Raw genomic sequence first — 26,889 nt, 5'->3', positions numbered from 1 at the left:
CCCATCCATCGCAGCGTAGGACTCTACAGCGGATACAAAACTAAGTGTAAAGTCGAAATAAAAGGAGAAACCAGCACAACTTTCTCCAGCTGGATGCAGCCACCTGGGTTTTGATCTGAGGCCTCCATGGTGGTTAATCCAGCCCAGAGCAGAGTTGGATTAACTTTCAGTTTCAAAATCTTGCCACTGCAGAAGGGGCAGGTTTTAGCTGAGAAGAAATACAGGCAGCTCAGTGAGGATGAAGATATTCTTTTAAGAAGTCTCCACCCCCACTTCACCCTGTGCGGCTGGATCTGTACCTCTTCATCATCATTTTTTTTGGTACATGCTAAATCTAAGGGACTTCAGTCTCACCAGCCTGTCGCTTTTAAGGACTACAGTCCCACTGCTGCTGACTGCAAAGTAAATCCACGCTTTGCACAGGATGCAAAGGGGGGAGGAGGAGAGAATCACAAATACTTTTGCTTAAAATCTGCATATGGAAGAGTGAGATCTTTATAAATGTGCCGCATTTCACAAGGTGTAAGTGCCTAAAAATGCTTCATTAAAACGTATGTTCTTTTGAAATATTTATTTTCCTTTTAATTACATGTGAATTAGCTGGAAGAAGCTGTAGGGAAGCCCTCTTACTGACTTAAGCCTTCTCAGCAGTTTGTTAAATTCTAGCCTCAAATCCCTTGAGGGAATAGTGGATTCAAAGCAGCTTTTAATCATACTATAAGGAGGGTGAAGTAGTATGTAAGTAGGTCATAGAGAAAGCATTACAAGTGCATAGGTTATTGCTTTATTTAACAACTGCAGTGTAACACACTTTTCAAAGCACATTTGCTTTTGCCATTTAAAAGTTAGAGGCAGGAACACGGTCAAATGCAAAAAGAAACCCTCTCTATAAAAGATACCGAGATATGACTCAAGGAGAGCTTACAGGGAGAAACTGCATTCAAATAATTTGGTTCTCAAACATAAATTATGTAGTGCCTGTGTGTGAATTAACTCTCGAACGCAGAGGGTAAGTGGTGAAAAACAAAAACAAAAAAAAAACCCTGAATGTTTCACACTGTTACAGGCTCAGCTCTGTTATTTGTAACGTTAATACCAGTTTCTTGACCGGCACACGTGCGCAAAATAGCAACTTTTATTAAAAATGAAGGAAAAAATGGAAGCTTTGGTCCGTTACTATAGTACAGAGAGAAATGGGGAGGGGGAATGGCAAATGAAGCTGCATTAATTTTCACAGCATAAATCAGACAATAGATGTAAACACTGGCTTAGAGGAGCTGCATTATTGCTGCACTATCGCTGCCTGCTGATATTAAGCTTTTTCAGCTGGTGGAGCATATGGCAGTTTTGAGGAAGGAACCTGGAATTTGGAATCAGCAATTCTCAGGCTTTAATCCTATTCCAGCTACAAATGTTGCCTCCTATCCATCCTCCCCTTGTTTCAGAGGCCCAGACCCTGCTTGCCCCCGCGGTCGCATCATTTACTCTTTGTGCCTCGGTTTCTCCATACATCTAAGCGGGGCAGACGAAGCAATTCCACCTCACGTTTGTAGATTAGTCACCGTTCAAGCAGCTTTTCAAACACAGAGCTATATGCAATTTCTCCAAACAACCCAACCTTTGCAAACTGAACACCTCTTCAGAGAAAAAAAAAAAACAACAACCAAAAAAAAATGCAAAAAGTTCAACTGGAGAAAGACCGGGGTTGAGCGGTGGATTGCTGTCGAGCGTGTGAGCTCACTCTGACATCACTGCCCGTGGCTTTCATTCAGTGAGTGACAAAGAGAGCAGACACCCCCTTCCCTTCCAGATCCCGCAGCCAAATCCAGCGTAGAGCTCACATCACGTCCCCTCTCCGGACCCCCTCCTCACTCTTTCCTTAATTGCCATTCTTTTAATCAACTTGCCCCCCAGTATTGGGCCAAGGAAATGCTACTGTTGGAAGCACTTCAAGGGAAAGTTTCCGAATGACTTCACTCTCTCCCAGGCCTGCAAGGCAGTATGAAGAGAGTTCAAATCCTCTGCTTTATTCCCCCCTAAGCCAATGAACATGCTCGGGATTCAGCTTATCTCTGGCATCAAAGCAAGTTTCTAACCGAGGCGGCAGAAGCAGAGCTCGGCGATGGCGGTGTAAATTTGGAGCAGGCTCAAATGACTTCAGTGGAATCACTCAGGATCTTCCACTAATGTGAGGGGAAAAAGAAATCTGGTCCAGATAGCGTTAGTGAATGCAAATGAGGTGTTCGCTATCTTTCACAAAGAAATAACCTTCCAGGCAAACCCTAAGTCTGGAAGTAGTAGCATGGCTAATAGCAGAAAATACAGCATTTTGGTTTGTGCTGCGGGACGTGAGCCTACCTGCCTGTAAGGGAGCGAGGAAGCCCATCAGCTTAACTTTTATTAGCAGACTTCTGGAGGGACAAGAAAGGGAGGGGGGAAGGGAAGAGAAAAAAGAAAAGCAAAGAACACGAGCACAAGTTACACAAAGCATTTGGGCAGAGGGAAAGAATGGTGTAAAAGCCATAAACAGTTAAAGCAAAACGTAGTGCATTTCTTTGAGTGGCACAAAGTAATGGACCCGATTCTGCACCGTTTTACCATTTGTGAAGATTTTGATTATTTATAACAAATCCGTCTTTGCCAGTTAGTTCTAACATTGCAATAAAGTTTTGCTTTATGAAGCCTTAACCTTTCAGTAAGGATTTTTTATTTACAAAACCAAACACACAACAGTCTTCTCTTCGTCTTATTTTGAGAAATAAAACAATTTGCACATAACCAAAAACCTTTTAAAAAAAAAAAAAAATTATTGGTTAAGGCTGATCAATGAATTTTAAGTATTCAAATCCTAGCCACTTGTGAGGCTTCTCCCCACTTCTGTAGGCTATTGTAGCTAATCAGTAATTTTCAGAAGTAAAAGTCATTTAAAATTAGCCCTGTGAAAAGGTACCTCAAATTAAGAATTTCTAGAGCTTTCACTTGAAGCACATTGATATTATGTAAACTTGGTTGCTATAGTAAAACTTCCCACTCACTTCTTTTTTTTTTTCTTCCTATTTTATACCACTGAAGAGGTGATTTCATCCCACTGTGGGTATAAGGCCTTTGTTCCATTTTGCGGGTAATAACTCAATCTTTCCGAAAACAATTAGGCAAGATTTTATGGCACAAGGCAGACGCTACACGTGATGGAGGGCTTTTAGGAAAGGCCTTTAATTTGGAGGAACACCCTACTTTGTTAATAGCATGCAAATACTTGGGATACTCCATCATGACCCTCCTGCATATTGCTAGTGCTGAGCAGGAGCGGGCCAGTACCATTTGCTCCAGTTGGGCTATCCATGGTGCTCAGCACTGTATTTAGCAAATACTAAAGTAGTAACAAGTAAATATTTGCAAGACCAAGTCTTACTGTCCTGTTATTTATTTACAGCGCTATTGAAGAGCATGACTATTGATCTGTAGGTGTTGCCTTTGTGTAGTGCCTTGTGCATATAGACACAAGACCGAGGCTTTTGTCAGTCCAGTCCTATCTCAACTTGACAACAGGCATTGACTGTTTTTTTCTTCTTTCCTCTTTTTTCTTTTTTTCTTTTTTTTTTTTTTTAATGAACTACCTTATCTTCTCACCCGCTGACTGATTCCATCAACAACCACTACCCAACCAGGAGAGAAACTGGGGCACTACATGCACTGGGTAGAGCTGATTTCCTACTAGGCAGCCGGCACATTATTTATGGTCAAAAAAAGCACCTTTCCAAACAGCCCTGGAAGAGGGAACTTAATATTGTTGGATTTGGCTATTGTATTGCATTATCTTCACATGAAAAAGTATAATCTTATATTACTTAGGATAGGAGGAATCACACGTCTCGTTCTCTTGTCTGTGTTGCTACATCCTCACAATGTGCAAGAGCCCCACTTATGCCTTCACAGGGCAGGCGAAAAAGCCCACCGTAACCAAAAAAACTCCTCCCCCCCATCCAAACCCACAGGAACAACTACTAGGAGACACAAAAACCTCCCTCATTTTATATAAAGTTGAGATTTCTGAAGATTTTTGCCCAGTAGGGAGGCTGGTTATTGTGAGATGCAGGATCAGGGTAGCGATGGTGAGGATGGGCTGAACACAGCAAAAGGCTGGATCAGGAGGTGATGCTGGAGGGCAGCTCCAGCTCCAAAAGCAACGGGCAAAGGCAAGTGTGAAGTTCTAACCTGGCTTCAGCAAGGCAAGAGGTTGGGTAAGGGACGTGAAGAGAGACAGGAAGCCAAAAGTAGACTTATTTTTAAAAACAAAATGTAAAGAAATCTGCGGGGGTATTACAATATCTAAATTAACCTACTGCACTTCTGACTAACTGCAGGATCTTTGTAACGTTAACCATCATCTTCCCTTCTCATTCACTTCTACCACATGTTTTTCTTTCTTTTTCACTGCAGACGATTGGATCTCACCTTACACCACAATTGTAACATATTTAAGGTAGGAAATTTCACAGGTCTTTTTTTTCATTTGTTCGTGAAGTGCCTAGCATACATCTCGGTCCTCAAAAATAACAAACAATCACCCAGATAATATGTAAAGTAACTATCTTTGTTTGACATCATTATTTCCTGCAGGCAGAATCCATTAAACCTCAGATATGAAGGAAGGAAAGAAAAGGCTCCTGTAGTAACTGGAGGCATTCAGACATGCAGAAAACTGCACCGTGCCTGGTTTGGCATTTTTTTCTGCCCTAAATGGACAATGTAGGCCACATAGGTCAGATCAAAAGTTCCATCTAGTCCATGACCCTGCTTCTGCAAATGGCTTGTAATAGATGCAAAGGGAAAGAGCATGAGTATGGCAAGTGCGCTGTGATCCTTCCCACCTTCCAGCAACCAGCGGCTGAGGGACTTCCTAAAGTCAAGGACTGCATCCGAACCAAGACGTTTAACAGGCTCAAAATAGCTGATTCAGTTTTTCCCCCAAATTCTCCCTCCAAAAGGAAGACTGATGAAGTCATATGTTTATGACTCCCAGAGCCACCTGTTAAACGGGCTGTTCTTAACAATTTCAGAGGTTTGGGGCTCAGGACAATAAATAGGAACACTGGCTTTCTTTTCTAAAGCAAAACATTAAACCCAACTTAGTTTTTAACATAGAATGTGTCACTTCGGTAGAGTCACAGTAATTCATCTGCAACTTTTAAAAAAAACCCAACCCATTGATAACACAATTTTGGAAGGGGAAAATGCTGAAACCACGAGGTTCCTAGGACTGGCATCTAGTTTGGCATCTTTTTGTGAGAATGACTCTAGGAAAAATTCTGGTTACTTTGAATTGCTACATTCGGGGGTGGGGGTTAACTGAGTTAAATGTATGTTCATCAGCCGTGCACAGACAAATCTCCGTATGATTCATTGGAGCAGCACTGCAGAACACCTGATGTTGCCGATGCAGTTCTGTTAGTGTTTTGTTATTTTTAAAGGGGGTTATATAACTCTCATTAAAATTAAATGTGGGCTGAAATGATGCAGGCAAATTCTCAAGCTTTAGAGTGAGCTTCTTCCTCACAGTTTTGCTGAAAATAGATCATTTTTAGGCAGAAGAGAAGGAAAATGAAACCAAGAGGTTGTTACAGTTGAAAATCGAGTCTCTAAGAATTTAAGTTTTCTGATAATTCACCATTTCCTTTCTAGAGGGCCTCAATTCTTCAGATGCTGACCTGCAGCTTCCGGGGAGAGCAGGTGCAGGATTTGAATCTTAAATTCACTTCGTAGCACAGCTATCGTATCATCCACAGCTATCTACACTTGCAAGGTTCAGTTTCCAGATGATCTACGTTCGGGTGCTCTTGCTTTTCTCTTCACTCCTCTATTTGTCTAAAAGGGATAGTAAATTCTCGTATCCTCTCTCTGATTTTCTATCAGTTTTTTCCCCCTCCAACCCTCTCTGCTCTATCTTCCTCCCAATGACAGACTGTTGTCTGGCATCCTCAAAAGCTGCTCTTGAAGATGACCTGCTGATTTGCTGCCATGGGAACTCCAGAACGAGGACAGCATTTACCCCTCGCGCACCGAAGGGCACAAGCAACAGTTCCCCATGCCACCCCCCTTCGCCGGTAAAAGTTTGCCCTCCTCTATTTCAGAAGCCTTGCAAGGGAGATGGGAAAGCTGTGCCTTAAATAGCAAGAGTTGCTGCAGCCTCTCCAGCATCCAGCAGCAGCCACTGCTGAATTATTTGGAGGAAGGTGAAAAAGTCTAATAGCATATGTGAGCATGCAAATTGCTTTTCAAAACTAGTGGAGAAAAAGCTTAGGCAGCAAAGTGTAAGACTCGAGAAAAACCCTCTCTAATGTAATGGCAGAAAGCATTATCTTCGTATAAGTGCCATATTTAAAACTTCCTAAGCAATTTTATTGGTAACCCTATTCCTTTGAATCAGAGAGAGTTAACTTAAAATCAGGTTATTCTACCTGAATGAGGGACGTGGGCTAACACACCAGCCACTGGGAATGCTACATGGAGAGACAAGCAAGTAATTCTCTCCCTTCCCCGCCCCCAAATACAATTTTGGGTGCTTTAATTGAAATAGAAGGATCATTTTTACTTGGCTGCATTTTGCAGGGCAGCTCGTGATCTACGCTGTGTCAGTCTTGTCAGTGCACTGGCAGGTTTACAGACCTATGATACTTTCCTACAAGCACCGACTCATAAGAGCCTAATCCAGTAATGTGGTCTTAATGCATAATATAATTTCATGAACCAGCTAGAAACTGAGTGCAAATTTGGGAGTCGATGCTTTCCAGAAATGTCAATTTAGCCATTAGTTCAGAAAACCCTGAAGATGGATCTGTCTGATGTTAGCCCACGAAATGGTCACTGATCCTTAGACTATCAGAGAAAATAAAGTTGTGTGTGAGAACAGCTAAAATCCTTTTTGCATCCTGCTCGAGCTGATTACTAGTTATGCTATCTCAGTCTCAAGACCAGAGTGAGAGATGAGAAAATTAGGGTCCAGATCAAGATTTACCCCAAATTTGGGAAAATTCCTGCCCCCTTCCATCCAATAAAGACAGTTAACCTTCAGTGCATCATTAACTTGCCAAGAACAGCATTAAAGCGACTTTAATTGACGCATTTGCTTCCGCTGCAGGGTGAAATAACACAAAAGCAAACCAAAAACACCCTCCCCCCCAAAAAAAAAAAAAAAAAAAAAGCTTTTTGCCACGACAAGAGTGTTAGAGGAAAAAAAAAATCCCGTTTTTATTTCCTCTGTGAGGATGCCAGCAGTCCCGTTTCATAAACTCCAGTGATTCATCACCATCCCAGGCAGCCAATCATTCGCCAGGTCAAGTAGAAATGGGCTGTAGAGCCAGCAAGTCCTGCTGCCCCGATAATGCATGTCATTCCAGGCATGGCGACATGCTTTCTCAACAGCTGCCATTTTCAGTTACCTTTTCTATGGCTGACATACAAGTAAATGTGTTGGAAGCAGTAAAACAGTCATAGGAAAGCAGTTGCAAAGATAAATAGCACCTGCACGTGATAATCTCTAATGTCATTAGAGAGCAAAGAAGGATGTGTTTTGAAACAGAATTTCTTTCTTCTGAGAGCATCGCTTGACTTCGGGGGGTTTATGTGAGCGTGTGTGTGTGACTGGGGGGGGGGAAGGGTTGTGGGGTTTTTTTTCCCTCGAATAAACATCCAGACATTCATCTTGGTTATAACCTTAACAGATATAACTAGGGGAACAGGGGAATAAAATACCCAAACCACCCAGCATTAAAGAAAAAATCTTCTCATAATTCACTTGTGAGAAAAGATTTTGTATACACCTAGATTTTGCTTGAATTCAGTAATGCTCACTTTAAGAAACACAACTGCTCTAATTAAGGGAAAAGAAAAGGATTTTCTTCAGTCGTTTCTTTTCAGTCTTTATTCTTTATCTTCTAACTTAAATTTCATGAACTACTTGTTCAATAACTGTCCTCTGAATTACATGTACTTGAATACTTTTTTGCAGATGGAAACCAACTGGGAGTTTTGAGGGCACAGGACTATAGAAATAAACACCCGCAATGAAAAAATGTTTAAACTTATGTACACATGTGTATGTGTGTACATATGCACACAGATGTATACCTGTATATTAGAGAGAGAGCATGTGTAATTTATGTACATATACTGTGTAAAGACCCCATGCCTGCACACAAATGGTAAAAAAAAAACAAAACAAAACCCAAAAAAACCCCTGTTCCCAATAACAGTGCTGGAACAAGATTTCAAATGCATAAGATTATCCATATTAATTTATGGTAATCTACAAATGAATGCTGCAGAGACAGTACAGGTTATCCAAAATGGTACTTGCATTTAATGAGAAACTACCACAAAATATCTTCAAGACAGATTTAGTTGCATCTTCTAACACCCCCTGAATTAATATCATGCAAAACACAAAGTACAAGCTATGTTTCCCCTTTGGAATAACTGGCTCTTGAAATGCCAAAGGAAAGCCAAGCTTTTCTCTCCATACAAAGTCCTCTTAGACATCTTGCTTTCAGATTTCATCAACTTAGGTGTTTTCAGGGCTGTAAGCAGTGAACTTTCCATCAGCAGCATCTTCAGCTAATTAACCCTCCTGATTACAATAATTAGTATTGATTCACTCCTGAATGACTTCTTAAGTATTCAAGCACAATCTACACTTGCAGTAAAACTTCTAGATATGAATATTAATTGAATGCTCTCCTTTGTTTTTGAGCCCCAAAGGTATAGTTTGCAATCTTATATACTTAAATTTGATAACAGAAACACTTCAGTTTTATTCTCATTTAACAAAGAGAATATTAACATGTTGATGTTAGAGATTGTGGTTCATGAATCTGAAAAAAAATATAGACAAAGACTCCAGGCTAATAAATAAATATAATTCACTTCCATTTCCTGTGGCAGCGTGGAAAGCCAGTTCCCAGGTTAAGACCTATCCTGCTCTTGCTCTGACAGTTAAGACCGAGGACCGTCTTTCTTTTTGGCATTACACCTGGTCATTGCAAGAACAAATAACAACTCATGCAGAGTCTGAATTAGCTCTCTTAGCGCTGTTGTGGAAACAGATGTTGCCAAGTTTGACAACTGCAAGGCACCACATTGCTTTGTGAATGGGTGAGATTCAAAACAGGTAATGCTAAGGACACCTGCGATGCTCATGCATAAGATCGCTAAACCTATATAGTCTCCCAAAAGCTGACACTTTTGTTAAAGCATGCTAAGAAATGGCTTGTGTTACAGATTTGCTTCACCTTCTTTGATGTTAATAATAATTGTTATGGCTCAAAAAGCAATATTTCAGTAAATATGCATAGAAAGAAATTTTTTTTGGAGTAGGGTTCACACAGAGTAATTCAAAAATTAGTCTTTGATGTGAATGCAATGTCAGAAAATACCCTTGGAAAAGAACAAAGTAATTGGCAATCCAAGACAAAAATCTGTAGTATATGTATTGTATACAGCATTTTATCTGAAAACATAGGAACTACTGTAAGTTTTGTATGAACTCACCTGTGAGAAGAGCACTTAGGAAACAGTTTTAGTATTGAATAGTCCTTAAAAGCGGCGGTGGGTATGCTGCCCAGGTGGCTGGTGGTGTCTGCTACAAAAGTGGCATTCACCCTACTCTGGGCAGTCACTAAAGGGGCATTTCCATGTAACTGGGAGCGAGGGATTCACTTTATTGCCATTCACAAAGGGCAGCAGCTGCTAGAAAGCCCAGGCTGAAGGAGGATAGCTGGATTAAAAAAATCCCCCCCCCTCCAGTTCTGGCAGAGCAGGGCAGTTGTGAACGAGTTAATGTTTGTCTCGAAAGAAGTTCTTCTAAGAAAGTGAATTATAGCATGGTCCCATTATACGAAACACCATCCTTGCTTTCTTCATGTTTATGCACAACACACCGCACGCAAGTACTACCTGATAATCCATAACCTCTAGGCTTCTAGCGTATTTTATGCGATATTACCTTTTTGTTCACGTAAACTCTTTCCTATTGATTTATACCATCTCGACACACAAGGGAAGGAGATGCAACAACAATAAAAAAAAAACGCAAAAAAGCATAGCAAGTGCTCAGAGTCTCCCCATAAAACATTTTTTTGTTGAAAATACATGCTTTAGAGAGCTCTGGCTGCTACCAATAAATCTCTAATGTCTTTTTTTTAATTTTTAATTAAGGGGTCCAAGAGACCCCTCAACCCATATAAATCATGCACTAGAATCCAGTTTAAAAAAAAGCACAAAACCCCTACACTTAATTGATCTAAGCAAAAAATAGAAACCACCGATAAATATCTCTTTTCTCTCAGAAAATGGTTACAATTATTACTAAAACTGATATATTTACTTAACATGTAAAGTATTTAAAGACTTTAAACAGTTTCAGAAACTCCACAGACTGATGACAATTCATTTTATTTAAGACACAAGCTGCTGTCCAAGTAGTAACTCAAAATTTTTCAAAAGCTTTATAACAATTTCTTTTCATAATGCATAAGGTACGTGAGCATTTTGCCAAATTCAAACCCAAAATTGTTAACTGTTTTAATGCTAAACTATGGCTGTCTAAACAGAAAGATAATTCATGAAATGTCATATGAATAATTTGTTAGATTTTGGGATAGGATTCATCCAGGTAAATTATTCTGCCTGACCTTAAAAATTCTAACGTATGCTAATAGCTGGATTATAAAAATGGAAAGTAGCATGGGCTCCCACTCTGAGATCTGATTTATCATTTTTATTGCATTTTCATTACCTAAACAAAATTAGAAACACTATCTTCAAAACAGCAGTTAAAGTTGACATGATCAAGCATAAAATCAGGCAAGGGCACATTTGGCAACTATGTATTTGCCAGATTGACAGCAGTATTGTAAGCTTTCAGAATCAGTAAGTTTTCTCACCACAGTTAAAGGAGAGGTTAGTAATAAATCTCCAACTTAATGCAATAGGCATAATTGCAAGATGCAAACCTCCCCCTCCCTGCACTATTAGCAGCAGATATCAAATGAAACAACAGTCACAAAATAGGCAATACACTTCATATTCTCCCGTATATACAAAAAGATTAAGGGAAATGAAAAAGGGGCTGAGAAAAGGAAAGAAAAAAACCCCCAAGCCACCCCATCGCCAGACATACGTTAAGCTAGTTTGACAGCACCATTGTTCAGCTGTCCCATTGTCAGACCAAAAGATGTATTCAATGCTACAATGTCTGCTAGCAAATAAACAAAAGACTACATTTTTCAAAGCGGGGTGCCAATTCGAGCACAATTCTGTGTGTATGTGCGTGTGTGCGTGTGTCTGCATGTGTGTATGTCTCTCTGAAAAGAGTAGTCGATGCTGGCCCCCCGCTAAACCTTGGAACATTAAGAATATATGTGTAATCCCACATATGGGAGTATTTAGATATTTTTAAAACATCTTCAAGTGGTAAAGACTAGGTAGAGCATTAGTAACTATTTACATAGGCTAAGTGAAAATTAAAGTGGTATTTAGGGCACTAGCTCTAATATGGAGTCTCCCTGAGCTTTTTCCATGCTTATTCCATGCCCAGTGCATAATAATGAAGCAGGCAGAAATATTGCAAAGGAGGTGATAAAAGAAATACCCGCTCTCATTTAGGGGGAAAAAAAAAAAAAAAATAAAAAATTATTTTTTTTCCTCCTTGCCCTCTCCGTACATTTGTCGTCATACATGAAATGTGCGATTCTAACTAGGGGAAAATGCTACTTGCACACAGCAATGCCTGTCTTTTCCTTTAAATAGGGAAACTACTTAATACACAGCACGGTTATAGTTGCAGCGGGCCCAGGCAACTCGAAAGCACGCGTTAAAACAAAGGAGACAACATACCTTAAAAGCAGCTCCTCATTTCTCATAGTAACAGCGGATTTGGGACAGCGCATGCTTTCTGCACCGATATTCTCAACAAAAGCCAGTTCAGAAGTGCGCTCAAACATCAATGCCACAGTAGCTACTCACTAATGGCTACTCTTTCTCTCTTTCTCTCTCTAGTCAGACGCTGAGTGGTGGAGCAAAGGGGCCCCTGCAGATTCACTAAGCAGAAATAATCCTCTCTGACAAGTTATGTTGTCTGGGCATATTTTACATTAATGCACTGTGCTGCCTATAGGGGTCTTGTTTGCGTTCACTCTAGCCTAGCTGGTGTTAGCTCTCTTAATTACCATCCAAAAAAAAATTAGCAACATCCCCCCCCCCCAAAAAAAAAAAAATATATATATATAACGGAAAGAAAAGGGGAGAAAATCTATGGGCGAATGAGGGAAGGCTTTCCCCCTCTGGAAGGATGGATGCTTGATATGGATCTTTTGTTTGCCCTGTGAACTCGGTGAATACAGTGGCAAACAGACGCTGTGGCTCGCGAGGCTTGTGCACTTTAAGGGAATTGGGTTAGAGGCTCTTTCTGGGGCTTTGGAGCTGCAGCTGGAGCTCTTGCTCTCTCCCTCCTTCCCTTCCCTGTTCGAGGCTGAGTGGCTTTATGGGACCTGCCAGCTCACATCAGAGAGACTGGGGAGTATTAATGCAGGCACCTGGGGATCTTCTTCAAGTTTTCAGGTTTTCTTGGCAATTTTAACCCCTCCAAAACACAAGTCCAAAATCCCTCCAGTTTTAACCCCTCCAAAACACAACTCAGTTACCAAGTAACTGAGTTTGCTTTAACCTCACGCTTGGCTTTGGCAGAGTTCTCGCAGACGGGAGAGGGTGTTGCATTATTCAATGATTTACTCACTTCCTATGTATGAAAGGAACTATAGTGTGACACTGATTTCAGGGAAACAGCCTCTTTGGCCTTACTTGGGAGATCTGCCATGTAATTTGTAGAAACAGATTGTTGCCTTCCCAATTGCCAAGGTAGTCAAAGAGAGGTTTATTTTCACATCTTGGTTTCAACTTCTGCTGGGTAAGTCTTTACACCATGCAGCTACTTCTGAGGCAGGAGGATGGTTGGGTTTTTTTTGTTTTATTTTTTTTAAATCTCCATCAGATACTTGAGTAGGTGCTTACTTAGTAGACTGAAAAAGTCAACAAGACCTTGATACTTTTTTCAGTCAAAGGCTTCTCTGCACCACTATGGCAGTAAAATGTAGCTTAAAAATGACTGTCCTTTCCTCTGAGGTCCTGTTAACATAAGAACATGCAAAACTTAATAAACACGCATCGTCCAAAATCGACAACTAGTCAAAAAGCCCAGTAGGAGTGAAATACACTGAGCTAGAAATAGATCTGGACCTCTGAACTTGAATTCAAACTTTCGTAGACTTCTGGCTATGTCTGTGGTTGGTCTGAACCTCTTTTCCTGCGGTATATATTACTGCCTTAAAATATACTGCTACAATATCCTGATGCAGTGCTGCTGCTTCTAATTCCTTAACAGAAGTTGGCATTTAGGGGCTTGATCTTTTTGGTAAACTTGAGTCTGGGAATGAAGGCAAAGAGGGAGCAATCACCAGTATAAATATAGTGATAGCAAGATCTGCCTTTCTGATAGCAGCTGTAAACTTCTATTAAGGTCATAAATTGTTTGCAACAGAAACGATCCTTTTATTCTACACTTCTTGTTGAGCACTGTGAAACCTTGGGATTAGTTCCAGTCATTCTGATATAATATTTGTCGAATGACCAAGTTAAAAAACAAACCTAGGCATAATCTACTTTTCATGATGTAGAGAGAAAGAGCTGAAGACGGTAGTTTAGGAAATATGGATACCATGAAGGACTGCAAGTCAAGAGAAGACAGGTTTCAATTTGCTTCCCTTTTCATCTGCAAAACATGACTGGGATTCTAGTTGCTCTTGTAATAAAAAATAATAAATCGTTTTAATGATTAGCAATTCAAACCAATTCCATGTTAAAATGTCATGCTCCAAGGTCAACTGAGACAACATAGCTTGTACTTCATGCTAAAAATATCTGAACAGTCATGGAAGGCGGCCAGGAAAATACTCAGCCAACATGACAAATCCCATACCTCCTGCCCCAAATACTAAATCCATTACTACCATTTCAGGCATGGCCACCAGCACTCCAGATTCCTCCTCTTTCACTGTTCGCCTCCAAATGACTTTTGCCCAGCATAACTCACCGTGACGCCTGGGCTGCTCCAGACCAGTCTCGCGCTCGTGAGACTGATGTATGAGAAGAGGCAAATACCAGAGTATGCTACAGAATATACAGCTGAACGGGAAGTGTCAAACAGTCTGATAAACTGCTACAGTTTTCCAAAAATATGGCAAGGATCAGCATCTTAAGACACTACCAACTGAGGGAACAAAGCTTTCTTTTCAGGCTGGAGTAGAATGGCTCACACAGAGCCCTTTGGTGAGGAATCAATGGGCTTCTGTTGGGCAGCTCCGTGCAGTTGCAAGTTCTTGATCGTTTCTGTACTTAGAAAGAAGGCGAAACAGCAGCAATAGGAAATAAAATGAAGTATTATGTAAGGACTCATCTATGGCCAAAGGAATAAATAAAGAAAAAGAAAATAAAATCCACAAAGCGGTAACACAGACAGACAGAAAGAACCTATGCTTTCTATCACACATAATGAAACGCCTGACAGAACAACATCTGCAGAGGGATCGCAGCTGCTGAGGATGAGAGGGAATATGAGTATTATTTTTCAATTGTAAGACATACTAAGCAGGAGTGCCTTTAAAATAATTCGGCTAAAGGGAAGATTAAACCAGATGCACAGGGCTATCTGGCTTGTTTCAAGACAAAAGTCCAGCTGTGGAGTTTAAATTCAACATTTAACATGAAAATTGATTGTAGATTCATAACTGATATGTATATATTGCAGAATGTTCTGCACAAATGACATACAGTGGAAGTTTAATGGTTTTGTTGCCCTGTCTTTGACACAAACCCAAGCCTTCTACGTATGGCCTATGAGTTTGCTAAACTAATTATGTGATGTTGCAAATCCTTGAAAGGCCACAGGAATACCAATCATTTACAGAGGCAAAATGATCAAAACTTCTGCGGCAAACCAGTAACAATGAGTAATTTATATAAATTAAAATACACCTTCTACTCTCTACTTCTACTTCAGATTATTCTTTGACCATTCTATTTGCTTACAGCATTTTTAAAATATTCAGAAGCCCAAAATACAATGGCATTTTGCTACACTAAAGCAATACTACCAGCCAAGCAATGAACTACATTTCATGACAGAGAAATGGTGGACAAGTGTCCAGGACAACAGCCCAAAAATCATGAGTGCAATCATGAGAGGAATAGAAAGCCTTGATTCATTTTCCCATTTCACCACGCGTCCCCGTGTCAGATCTTATGCAAGCCAATTAACCTCTTGCTCACATCTCCATCTTTAAAATGGAAAAACCCAATAAACTCCAGAGCAGAGTGACAATAATACAAACCACTAAAAGCTGTATAAAACAGTGTATTATTGTGAGTCGCACAAACATTTAAAACACGTCTTCTCACAAGAGGCACTTGCAGTCTGTTTCTTGGTTATCTGCTGTTCTATGCAGTTATTTAGGCTCAAATCACATTTGTTTTGTATAGGTGTGAAAAGTTACTCTTTAATCTGATATCATTTTACTGTTTTAGATGGCTAAATCCCACCTTTGAAGTTGAGCAATTAGTCTAAGCTAGTCATCTAGGGTTTCTCTATTGTCAGTGAGGAGAGATTAGTTATACTAAAGAGCATTACCATCTCTCTCCATTGACTATAAAGGGATTAGATCCCTAACTTTTAGATACATATATTAGGCAAGATGAATCCCACCTACGTGCCTAAAGCGAAGGTGAGAAATCCCATTTCTGTTTCAGCATCGCCAGCACGTGTCCCTGTGCTCCACAGCCCTGCCAGCGCACCGGGCACGCTGCGACCGCTGCGCAAGGGCAGCTCGGATACCTGGAGCGTGGCTGGCACTTCCAGACGTAGCTGTAACCTGCCTGCAGGATGTCTACAGCAATCAAGCTGTAGCTAGGCAAGACTACCCGGTCTGAAGCAGCCCTATACGTTATGCCTATGCAAAGTTTGAAGTAGAAAGGAAATCGGCCTCAGCTTCAGAAGTGGAGGATGTGGAGTCTTTCCAGCATGCTTTGAGAAAGCAGACAGTTCATTTAGGTGTCTCTGCCTAAAATCTCCCAGAAAAATGAGCAACTCATCGCCTGCAGCTCTTATTAGAAATTGTGGAGCATGAGACCAGGCGTTGCTAGAACCAGAGTACTCTGGACCACTTCACTGGTGAATGTGAATAGCAAGAAACGGGCTACAACTCAATAGGCTGTATCTCTGCTCTTATTGAGGTTTTTGTTTGTTTTTATCTAGAACAAATTATTGCATATTTGTCTCTGTTTCCTCTTTTGATTCGTTTTTTTGTTTACGCAGCCTTTAAGATAGCTGCACATGGGAGATCAAATTTGGCAATCTGACATCTAAGATGTTACTTTTATCAGGAGAGCAGTAACCATGTGGTATTAGACAGTCCTGCATTTGCTATTTGTATTATGCTTGTACATACAGGTGGAGAAGTTTCTTTACTGTTACAGGCTACGGAAACACGAGACACAGAGACACAGTTCCTCACCAGCAAGTATCTTAATACAATTTCATGGTAAAACCATATCGATCAGTTGTAGAGGCAGTTGCATGTGTGCAACCACGCTGTCTTCAGGACAGATACTAACTCTGTATGCGTTGTGTGCGTTAATCATACCCACACTATCTGCAGGTGTCATCTCTGTCCACAGGAAAAGGCAAATTATTTTCAAGCTCCTGCAGCAGAGATGCAGCAAATCTTTTTTTTTGTTTGTTTAAGCAGGCAACAAAAACAGTCTAACATTTGTCCACATCTCCTTTTGTCTGTTTTGGTAGATCTTTTAGATTATATGCCTAGCTTTCCTATCATCTGAGTCATGGGGGTAGCAATTACGTACAGACCTGCAGGTCGGTCTGGATGATGTAAGAGGTCTTTTCTAGCTTTACTTTTTCACCTGGGAGCATCCAAGGAGCATCACGAAAATTAAATAGCACAGGCGGAAAACACAGAAGTACAAAATGTTGCGTAAATGCTGAAGATTAATATTTGGGCAGCGGGGGAATAAAAACTTTCATATTTAAAGCATACAGCAAGATTGGTATCCACTGCTTCTCTCCATTAGAAAAGGTGTGCGCTGCCTCCCTCTAGCATTCAGCAGCGCTGACTCAGTGCGTCTCAGCATCTGGAAGACAGAGGCACCAGAAGGAACAAACCCCCCCTGTTTACTTAAACGATGTGCTCTGGTCCTTGCCCCCGCCCTCGACAGGGAAGGGGCAAAAACTGCGGCTTGTGCAAATCACAAATTCTAACACATAAACACACATCAGTGTGCTTTTTAAAGACGATACATCACTTGAAACAACTGGCCAGGTTGTGATTGCAGACATGGCTACTCTACAAAGCAAATAATTTATTTGGAAAGATCTACATGTCGTAAGAACATCTGGCCTGCACCTAAAGGGAAGGGGGAGAAAGATGATCAAAAGAGCAAAGAGAAACAGAGGAGGCAACAGAGCACGAGATCTGAGAGAAAGAGAGAGAAAAGAAGGGAGAGAGAACAAACACAGCTGGTTATAGAATAATTTATTTTCTGCTTTAATTTAAAGTCTGTTTAAGGTATAAGTAGAACCTGCTCTGTCTAAACAGGAATATCTTTATTTTACACTTGTAGTAATGCCAAGATCATCACTTTTAGATGTGCCATGTGGAATATCAAAGACCTTGTGTTCTTGTGAGCACAATCTAAAGAGAGTGAGCTTGCATAGTATATACAAATGCATAAACTGTATATTAACAGATATGAATGAACGTGAAAAACGTTAATAATTACATATGAGAATTTAATGGCTACTCATCCTCTTAAGTTAAAATTAGAAATAGAACCACATTTAACAGTTCTGTCGAGCCTATTTTAAAATGATCTTATGGTGCTCTACGCAGAAGGTTCATTTCACACATCCATGAAGTGTATCCAACACTAGGGAATAAAGTGGATATTTAAAAACAAGTTATCACCAGAGAGAGTGATGTTCAACAGAAGCTCGTGTACAAGTGAAAATGAGGTAGGAGTTTAATTTCTCAGATCTGGGGGTCTAGATGAGTGGATGCACTACCAAGAGAACCTTTAGCAAGGAACGTGATGTGATAAGTGGACCTTACTCCTACACTGTCCAGCATGAAATGTAGGCTTATTAGAACAGCTCATGATCCACCAAGTTGCCTGAAAAGGTAGGTAATGTGGCATTGTCCTGCATGGAAGGGAAACAAACTGGAAGTCATATGATTCAAATCAGATGAAGTGATCTTCAGTTGCAAATACTGGTTGAGAACTCTTGATTCGTTATCTGATAATACTGAGTCAGACTTTGAAAAAGGGAGTATTTACAGAATATGTATTTCCTTTTACATATGCTCTGAAGGGAAGGAAATGGATCAATTTCTATACAGTTGCCATAAAAATAAAACTAATAACTACAAAATAATTTTTATCATTTTATACATGAATTAGTACAAACACATGTTTCAGCAGCTTTTACCATCCCTTATTAATTTTATTGCATGATAGGAAAAAAAAAATCATGTCACTTTTTAAATATTTTAAACTCTCTACCTAACATTTGTTATCCAAAGGATACTCTTCCTTTCTCTCTTCCTTTTTTTGTCGTTAAAAATCTATTAGCATTGATTAAAAAGAAAGAGCTGGGATATAAATCTTCAGTTAGATTTACTACACAATACATTTTTCTTTGACCTTTCTCATGTAATCTGACGCCTGACAATTTTGTGCAAGATGTTAAAAAATCACTAGTGATTTTTGTTGATTCTCGTGCCCAAATTCACAGAGGAGTTTCATAGGGCCTGTAGTTCAGAACTAGGATGTTGATTTGTGGGGAGGAAGAAATAAATCAGACCCTGTGAAAACACCCAGAAGATGGAGGCATTTGAAAACCCATGATGAAAAACCTGGCCAAACTGAAGTTCTAGGTTAAGGGATTCCTTAAAATGTCGCAGCGCAAGTTCTTGAAGAGAAAGGTATCAAGTTTGAATGTGCTTTTATTAGTCTGTCATGTAACTTAAAAATTAAACATACATTTTTTTAACAGTGAGCTAACTAGGGAAAACATTCCTTAGGGATATCTTGACACTGCAGAGTGTCAAGATACCTAAATCTTACTGAAGCAATGGAAGCAGCATGAGAAGTAGGGTAAACCCACTTGCAAATAGCTTTTTGCCATGGCAGGTAGACTGTTCCCACTAGCTTGAATGTTTTAGTGGGTGATGTAAGCGTATCCTAACCCAGAGAGGGAGGAAGGCTCAAGCAAAACTAAGCTGTCTGATAAAGATATGATACCAGTTTGTGAACAAACTAGATCCTAATTCTGAGTCCCAAAGTGACTGCACTTTGCACTTTGCGTGACCAAACTCTTAGTATAGCTGGTTCCTTCAGACATGCTTTTGCCTGATTAATGCCGTTTAACTTTGGGCTCTTAACAGAGAAACCCGAGAGCATAATCACCTTTGGCTTCCAATTCAATTCAGTTCAGCCCACCATGGATGTCCCTTTGACTAGGCAAGAAGCACGGGTAAACTAGGGTCAACCTCAGCATCTCAGTTAAGCATGAACAACTGGATGAAAGGTCTCCATGTCTGCTTTGTCCACAAATCCTGTTTCCAGAAGAATATTTAGGCAATGGGTGCAGACCTGGCAATGACACCCTCTCTTGAAATGGGCTGTGCAATGCAGCCCATGGTTCTTTCTAATGGACTACAGATGTACACGTGGCAGCTCCAAAGTGCCTTGAGATTATCCTCTGGAGAAAAACAGATAAGAGACTCACTTTCAGACACCTTCCGTGCCCCACAACTGATAAATGCTTTTCATTCAAAGAAAAAGGCATAAGAACAGCCATATACATTTTCTCTACCTGCCTACCATAGCCAAACACCACCAGACTCCTCAGCATCTCATTTCCCATAACCAGATGCTCAGACACCACTTGTCAAAAACAATTTCTGTCTCTCCAGCGGTGGATTTCTCGCAACACTTATCATGTTGCTAGCACTAAAGGCCCATGGAGCCCCAGAAGACTTTGTGAAGTGAAATAGCAGTGGAGAGGAAGGCTGGAGGGCCAAAGGGGTGCACAAGGAAATGAGTCATTTGCCTAAATTCCTCCCACTTCAGAGCTCAGTAAGGTAATACTGTGGAGCTGCGCAGAGATCTGTGCTTCTGGGATAACTGTCTGAGTTCTTGAATCATTTGGCACAACGCACGGTCAGCGCACACAGCCTTGTGGGACCCCATCCACGTTCAGCCAGACACAGCCCTTCAGTGCTAGCAGTGTGTTCGATGCTTCAGCAAAACCTGCGCTCTGATCTTTACAAGTGCCAAGAAGTCTGTTAAAGCGTTTACATATTGCAACATTAAATGCTTGGTAAATCGCCACATCATTTTATGCTTTCAGTGTTCCCAAATCCACATCATTCATCTTTCTTCTGCAAGGCCAAACCCTGCAAAACTTGCTGAACGCACTTAACTCCAAATTAACACCCTGTAAAAACAGCTACTCCCTTCTTCTCATATGCTGTTATATGTAAAATCTACACCCAAAGTTAATTTCTTGCTGACCTTGTGCTGATTAATGCAAATTAAATTACAAGCTAATTGCCCCAAATGGTTTGCATGCAGCCCAGAAATCAGTTCTTTTTGCTGGTGGTAAAACACATTTGTGATTTTTTTTACACAATGGTTACATTAAGTCATTGTTAGTCTTGCAGCATCTTCAAAAATCAGATGTTTTTGTAACACCTTTTAGAAAGCAAGAAAAAATAACCTAAAAAAGCATTATTAAGTTCTGATCCAGTCTTGCAGAAACCTTACTTCTAGCTCGTGGGAGGAATTTTATGGCTCGTTCAGAGCTCAAGCTCCAAGATGCATTTTACAAAACCTTGAGCCAGTTTTGTTAAACCTGTCACTCCCTAATCCCCTGGTGCTTGTCAGGGGAGTACACAGGCACTTGATTTTGGACGTCTGATTTGATAAGGGGTGGGGGAAGAAGGGAGGGAAACAGGGACTGCTATTTTAGACAGATCCTACAATATTCTTGCAATTCAAGAGAGAACAAGGAATTATTTCAAACAGTAATACCGGGCAGAGAAGGGGCTGTGTATTGTGTTTCAGGATATCAGCGATGTTTTGGCACTGAGTCTGAGTCCCAGTCATCAGACCTGATACATGACGGTTTGCTGGGGCTCTGATTGGCAATTGGCATGGGGATCAAATGCAACAGCGGGTAGTGCTTAGCTCTTCAGCAGTCCCTGGAGTGGCTGACATTTACAGTACAAATGCATTTTGCATTTATGTCCAGCAGTGGGGATAAAATTTGATTTATGACATGAGGAAGCTAGGGAAAAAAAGAACCCCAAATGTAGTGTCTCTCTCTCCAAGAGAACAGTGGTTTCTTCTTCACAGGCTCTGCTGCAGTAAATAGTCACACTCCACTCCATACTTTATTCCAAAGGAGGTAAACAAGATTATGCCCATTTTATAGAAGAAGTGGCGACACAGAAAAGTTAAGGGAATTGCCCAAATTCGCACATGCAACATGAGGCAAAGCTGAAAATAGATTTTGCTGAGAGAAGAGCAATGCGCTCAGATATTACTCTCACCTGAGCACTCAAGTCTAGAGAGGATCTGAGTCCTTTCTGCCCCATTCATGGGCAATAGATGCCCAGATCAAAAAGGCACAAATGAGTGACTCCACATGCTCCCAATCACACAAAACTTCCTTACCCTGACAACAAAACATGACACCTGACAGCAAACAGCCCAACGTCCACAATACAAAAGGCTATAAACGTTAGGCCATAGAAAGGACAAGGGAGGTTGAAGTCACATGCCATGGTTATTCCTATTCTAGGCATTCAAAGACTGATCAAGTAGGATGAACTGATAAAAAGATTTTTTATATATATATATATATGTGTGTGTATATATATATATATATATATATATATATATGTATATATATATGGTAACCCTTAACTGACCTGATGCCCGAGAAATGTTTGTTGTGGGTTTTTTAAAATAGTCTTTTCCATTATTGCTTCACTCTTAATTGATGCTATTTCTCCCTTCCTTCCCTAATACGCATGTCCCTGTTTGGCCTGATTTTGGTGGCAGACCTCCTTTCTTCAATATTCTTGACTTTGACTTCTACTACAAGCTGAGGCTGCCAAAATCCCAGCCCCCTTCACTACAGATAGTATGATTCACTCAGTTTTAAACACGAGTTCAAAGTCAGTGTTTAGGAAGCTTAATAACCGATACCTGAGCGAGTAAATCTCCTCAATTCAGAGATGAAAGTGTGACCACCACCAACATGAGTTCTGCTCCAGAACACCAACCCTAAGGGGCCTGTGCTGTTGAGTAATAAAAGTATTCCCCCTCCAAAGTCTCTCCTGAGCAGAGATTGTCGTGTCACACTCTGTTAAATTATGTGTGATGGGTCTGTCGTTAGGATTACTCTGTAGAAGAGACAGCTTGGAGGCTGCCAGATTCATTAAACATCTTCAGTGGGACTTCATGGGGGCCTTTCACTTACCCTGAACAAACAACAAACACACCCTTTGTGCTCAAGAACAAAGGGAGTTTTTGCACTTTTGTTTGATGTGAGTCACAACTGGAGATTAAAGCTTCTGCTCTGTGGATTTCAAAGTTGTCTCCCCCCTCCAAAGCTGCTCGTCTCGCTGTTCGCTAGGCACTTCAAAAAGGTTTACAGCTAAAAAAACCCAAACAGAACAATATTAATAATAATCAGCTTCAGAAATGCTACGTATTTTTGGCATTTGAATGCATTTCACTGGTAGATATGACTGAGGAAATGAAGTGCAGGAGTAACATATGCGGGAACTGTGCTTTTCTTAATCACTTTGCATCAGGGACTGGAAAACTGGATTTGTAAACAGGAATTTCTGTGTTAAGATTGAAGCATGGTAGGCTCTGCCCCAGTGAAAAAAGATATAGTCCAACTGAATCTGGATTTGGGGAAGAATAGTTTCCATTTTCCTAGCAAAGGATGCACATGGGGGAGCTTGTATTAAGCCCACACAAAACCCAAGTCATGGCTTCTCTTGCAGTCTCTGTGCTCTGATGTGAGTGAGAGACGGATGCTTACTGGATATACTACAGATTGCTTGGTTTTGGATGCCTTTTCTGAAACCTGTAGTATATACCAACGAAAACCCATCTTTCAGAAGGGGCATCCAAAACTAAGCAGGATGATGTCTAGAAGAAGGTTGGACCTCTTGTCATCTCAGGGACAACCCAACACACATTCCCATGTAACAGGGCACCCTAGCAAGAGTCCACCTCCCTTACATGTCACTTCAGGATATCTAAAGGGAAACAAGGTGAGCTGCTATAAAAGCTGCAAAAATAAGAACAGGTATTGTCCAGTTCAGGAAGGAAACAAGTGAAATCAAAAGAGCTCTCTGGAATACAGCAAGGAGCACCCAAACGTAATGCTTTCTCCCCTCTGATCTGTAGGGTCTAATAAGTTTAAAGTCTCATCTGTGAGGCAGAGGCTAGCAACCACCTCTCATCTCAAAACAGCCCGACTCAATTACATGTAGCAGTTTGATCCAGCCCAACTCTTCCCAACCTGTGAAGACAGGTTTTTGCTCTGCCTGATTGTCCTTCTCCACACCTCCAGCTACAGAAGTCAATTAGACAGAAAATGGAATATAAACTAAACGAAAGGTCACATTCTGCTACCTAAATCCTTCAGTGCTGGATGGATGGGACCACTCCAAACATAAGAGCCTTCCCCTTCAGCTGAGATGTCAAACATCTGACAGCAGAACAGGAAGGTGAGAAGGAGCCACAAGAGTGACTGACTGATGGAAAATGCTCTTCAAATCAAAGGACTAAGTGTTTCTACAGTTCACCTGTGCAAGACGATGAAGATTTTAGTGCTGCTGGATGTAAACTCTCTTTGGATGGCTGCATGAGTCTGAATTTATGTTTCTTATAATTCTATTACAATCTATCAGCAAGAAAAAATGCCTCCGTTTTCCACTTAACATAATAGTTTTCATGAAACTTTTTTTTCCTCAAATCATCTTTCTATACTGCATTTGAACTAGGTGCCTATTCAGTCTTCTCGATCTTCCTCACATTGACACCCCTCACCCCATATATTGATTTCTTAGACAGCTGAGCCATTTGACTTGGTACACACTTTTAACCAGATGCCAGGGCATGGCTGAAGGACAGCATATGGAAATGTGTGCAGCGATTTAAAATGTGCCAAACCCAAGGTTAACAGAAGAGCACACGTGTGGATTTGGTTTCTCATTTAAAGCCCTTTCTGTTCCAGTCATGTCTAGAAGTGTTGAAATTGTCAACAAATTGTGATATTTGGAACTTCTTCTGGGGCCTAACACAGCTCTTGCACAACTCTTTCAAGAAATACCATAGGAAGCTTTATAAACCCAAGTGATTAGGGGATGATCAGTCAAACCCTGTGATTTGGACATGATTTTTGCTTGCCAGTTCTTGCAGTGGTCCATCTGATGGCACCCAAGTATCTTATTTAAAGCATCTGGGTTTCCTAATGATGCTATATAAGGAACTGGCTACAAAACATATTCCAAGTTCTTTATGTTTGTTACAGTTACAGAAAAGTTTGTAACTTTGACATTTACTCAGAGACCCACCTTGCTACACTTGCTTAGTAGTTCCAGCATGAAATGATCTAATTATTGCAAGCAGCAGTAAACGTGGTTAAATCGTCAATTTTGTGTCAGCGTACTCTCCTTTGGACATAAATTATGCAGAAAGCCTCACCAAAAGTTATGCGCTGATGTGGATTGGTAGCACAATGCTTTAATGCACAGCAGCCCTATCATTAATATTAGGTTTGCTTTAAATAATGAAACAAACAAAAAAATATTTCCCAGAGGACACAAAACGTAAAGTTGTCAAGTTGTAGTGTGGGCAAGAAAACAAGTTGTGTAGTTCAGAGCATCTTCATAAGCATTAAGCAAGCAATCAGGGGATGTACTCAGGGGGTTTCTATTCCACAGGAGCTTTCCCATTCACTTCTGTGTAGTTTAATATTAGAGCTGATCATGTTGAAGTTCATTGTTCCAATCTAAGGCAGTGTTACAATATGCAGATCACTCATGCACTGCAGATTTCTTACTGTACCAAGATGTCTTCATCTCCTTATTTCCAGTTCATAAAGCTACACCGAGAAGGAAAGAAGGAAAGATCCTACTTACAAATGGTACCACTTCCCCAGAGCAGCTGTTACAGGAATGGTGCTAGGAAATGTGCCTAAACCCAAGTTGCCCACTGATGGCAATCCAGGGAAGACAGATGGCAAGTGGAAGAAAGAAATGAGAACACATACTGCGAGGGTCTTATCCTGACAAAGTCAGGATGCAGCCAGGGAGAGCAGACAGATCTGGTAGGAAGAAAACGCTCTGAGACCCCACTGTTTAGATGCTTGCTGGGGTGGAAGTACAGTAGTGCCAGCAGAGACATTTTGCAAGAAGTTTTCCAAGACCACGTATGATTTCTCTCATTAGCTTCGTCAGCTCTCATCGCTTCTATGTCACTGCACCGCTAACCCATGAGCACATGATACTCACACAGAGTAGATGAAAGCTGGCACCCAAAAACCAAGTTCAGCGTATCATCAGTGCTTGGGTAGCCTTCAAAGCTGTCCAGGTGACTGTCCCTCTGGGCTGAAATGCCTACGGCTAGAGGGCATCCAACTGCTCTCTGCTGTACCAACTCTCCAGGCTGAAAAGAAAAACTTGCCAAGTTTAAGTGCCTGGATGGAGGCACAGTGCAAGGAAATATGTAGACAACCGCACAGCATGGAAAGTCCAGTTCTTGGCTTCTGTGCCAGGCAGAATAAAAGACATCCCATGCTTTTCCAGAGCCTGAAATTCATACACCATGAATCAGCTGGAGAAGTCAAAGGGTTCTGGCCTCAAGGAAAAGGTTATCTAACATTTTATAATAGTAAAGAATCTATTCCATATTCTGCCCAGCACAGTTCAACTTCACTTCACTGCAAAGTTCTTTGAAGCCCTTGACCTCTACTTTCTGAAACAGAAGAAGAGTAGGAAAACATACGGTCAAAACAGATTATGATATTCAGCTGCTCCTAGGAAATTCTCTATGCAGCACTAGTAGATCAAATTATTTCCATTATATCATTTGGTCACAAAGAATAGTGACATAATTAGGGAGCTAAATAGCAACAGTTTCCTTCTGGTAAATTTGCTGTAGCTAATTTTGTTAATAAGACTGATAATTGTTTTACGCTCATTCAATATGTTAAGTTTACCTAATACTAAAACCAATCAGAACCTTTAAATTAATTTTTGTTTTATTTCTAAAGGAATAAATGTCATTATTAATCATAAAAGGAGTGGCGAGTCAGAGGATGATAAATCTCCTTTGGGCTTATTTGACTTTCATATTTATGGTTTGGATAAGGTTATTATGAAGGAATTTTCAAGAAATGATTGAGGAGGAAAGGGAGGAGAGTGAGCTAGGAAATGCTGTGCTACTATTGACTTCAGCAGGATGTATGCACACAGTTTGATTTCTTTAGGTTCTGCAGACTTAAGCATGGCAAAAGTGTTCAAAATAAAACAAACTGCTCAGACATCCAGGCTACAGAGCCCTAAGATGTACAGTTTCCAAACAGATAAGTTCGAGAGTGGATTTACAAGAAAACAGGAGAGGAGAAGATCTGGGGCATAGGACTGACAGGATCTTGTATGCCTGGCACTGGTG

The 26,889-nt window shown here is 40.6% G+C and overlaps 1 protein-coding gene across 2 annotated transcripts in view; it reads right to left on the bottom strand.

The window, feature by feature from the left end:
* The window catches only part of CELF2 (CUGBP Elav-like family member 2), a 262,119-nt gene extending 249,995 nt beyond the window's left edge, over nucleotides 1–12,124 (bottom strand). Inside the window, exon 1 of one of the 2 annotated variants that reach the window (XM_072857596.1) lies at nucleotides 11,893–12,124. In XM_072857596.1, the coding sequence (XP_072713697.1) occupies nucleotides 11,893–11,999 (107 nt within the window). In that variant the 5' untranslated portion in view covers nucleotides 12,000–12,124. The remainder of the gene's footprint in view (nucleotides 1–11,892) is intronic. The other variant, XM_072857604.1, reaches the window with a different exon arrangement.
* Between the last annotated feature and the right edge of the window lie 14,765 nt (nucleotides 12,125–26,889).

Source organism: Ciconia boyciana, chromosome 1 (assembly GCF_034638445.1).
Source record: "Ciconia boyciana chromosome 1, ASM3463844v1, whole genome shotgun sequence".
Classification (NCBI taxonomy): Eukaryota; Metazoa; Chordata; class Aves; order Ciconiiformes; family Ciconiidae; genus Ciconia; species Ciconia boyciana.
The sequence above is the reverse complement of the archived record's forward strand: the minus strand, read 5'-3'. Positions and strand labels throughout refer to the sequence as shown.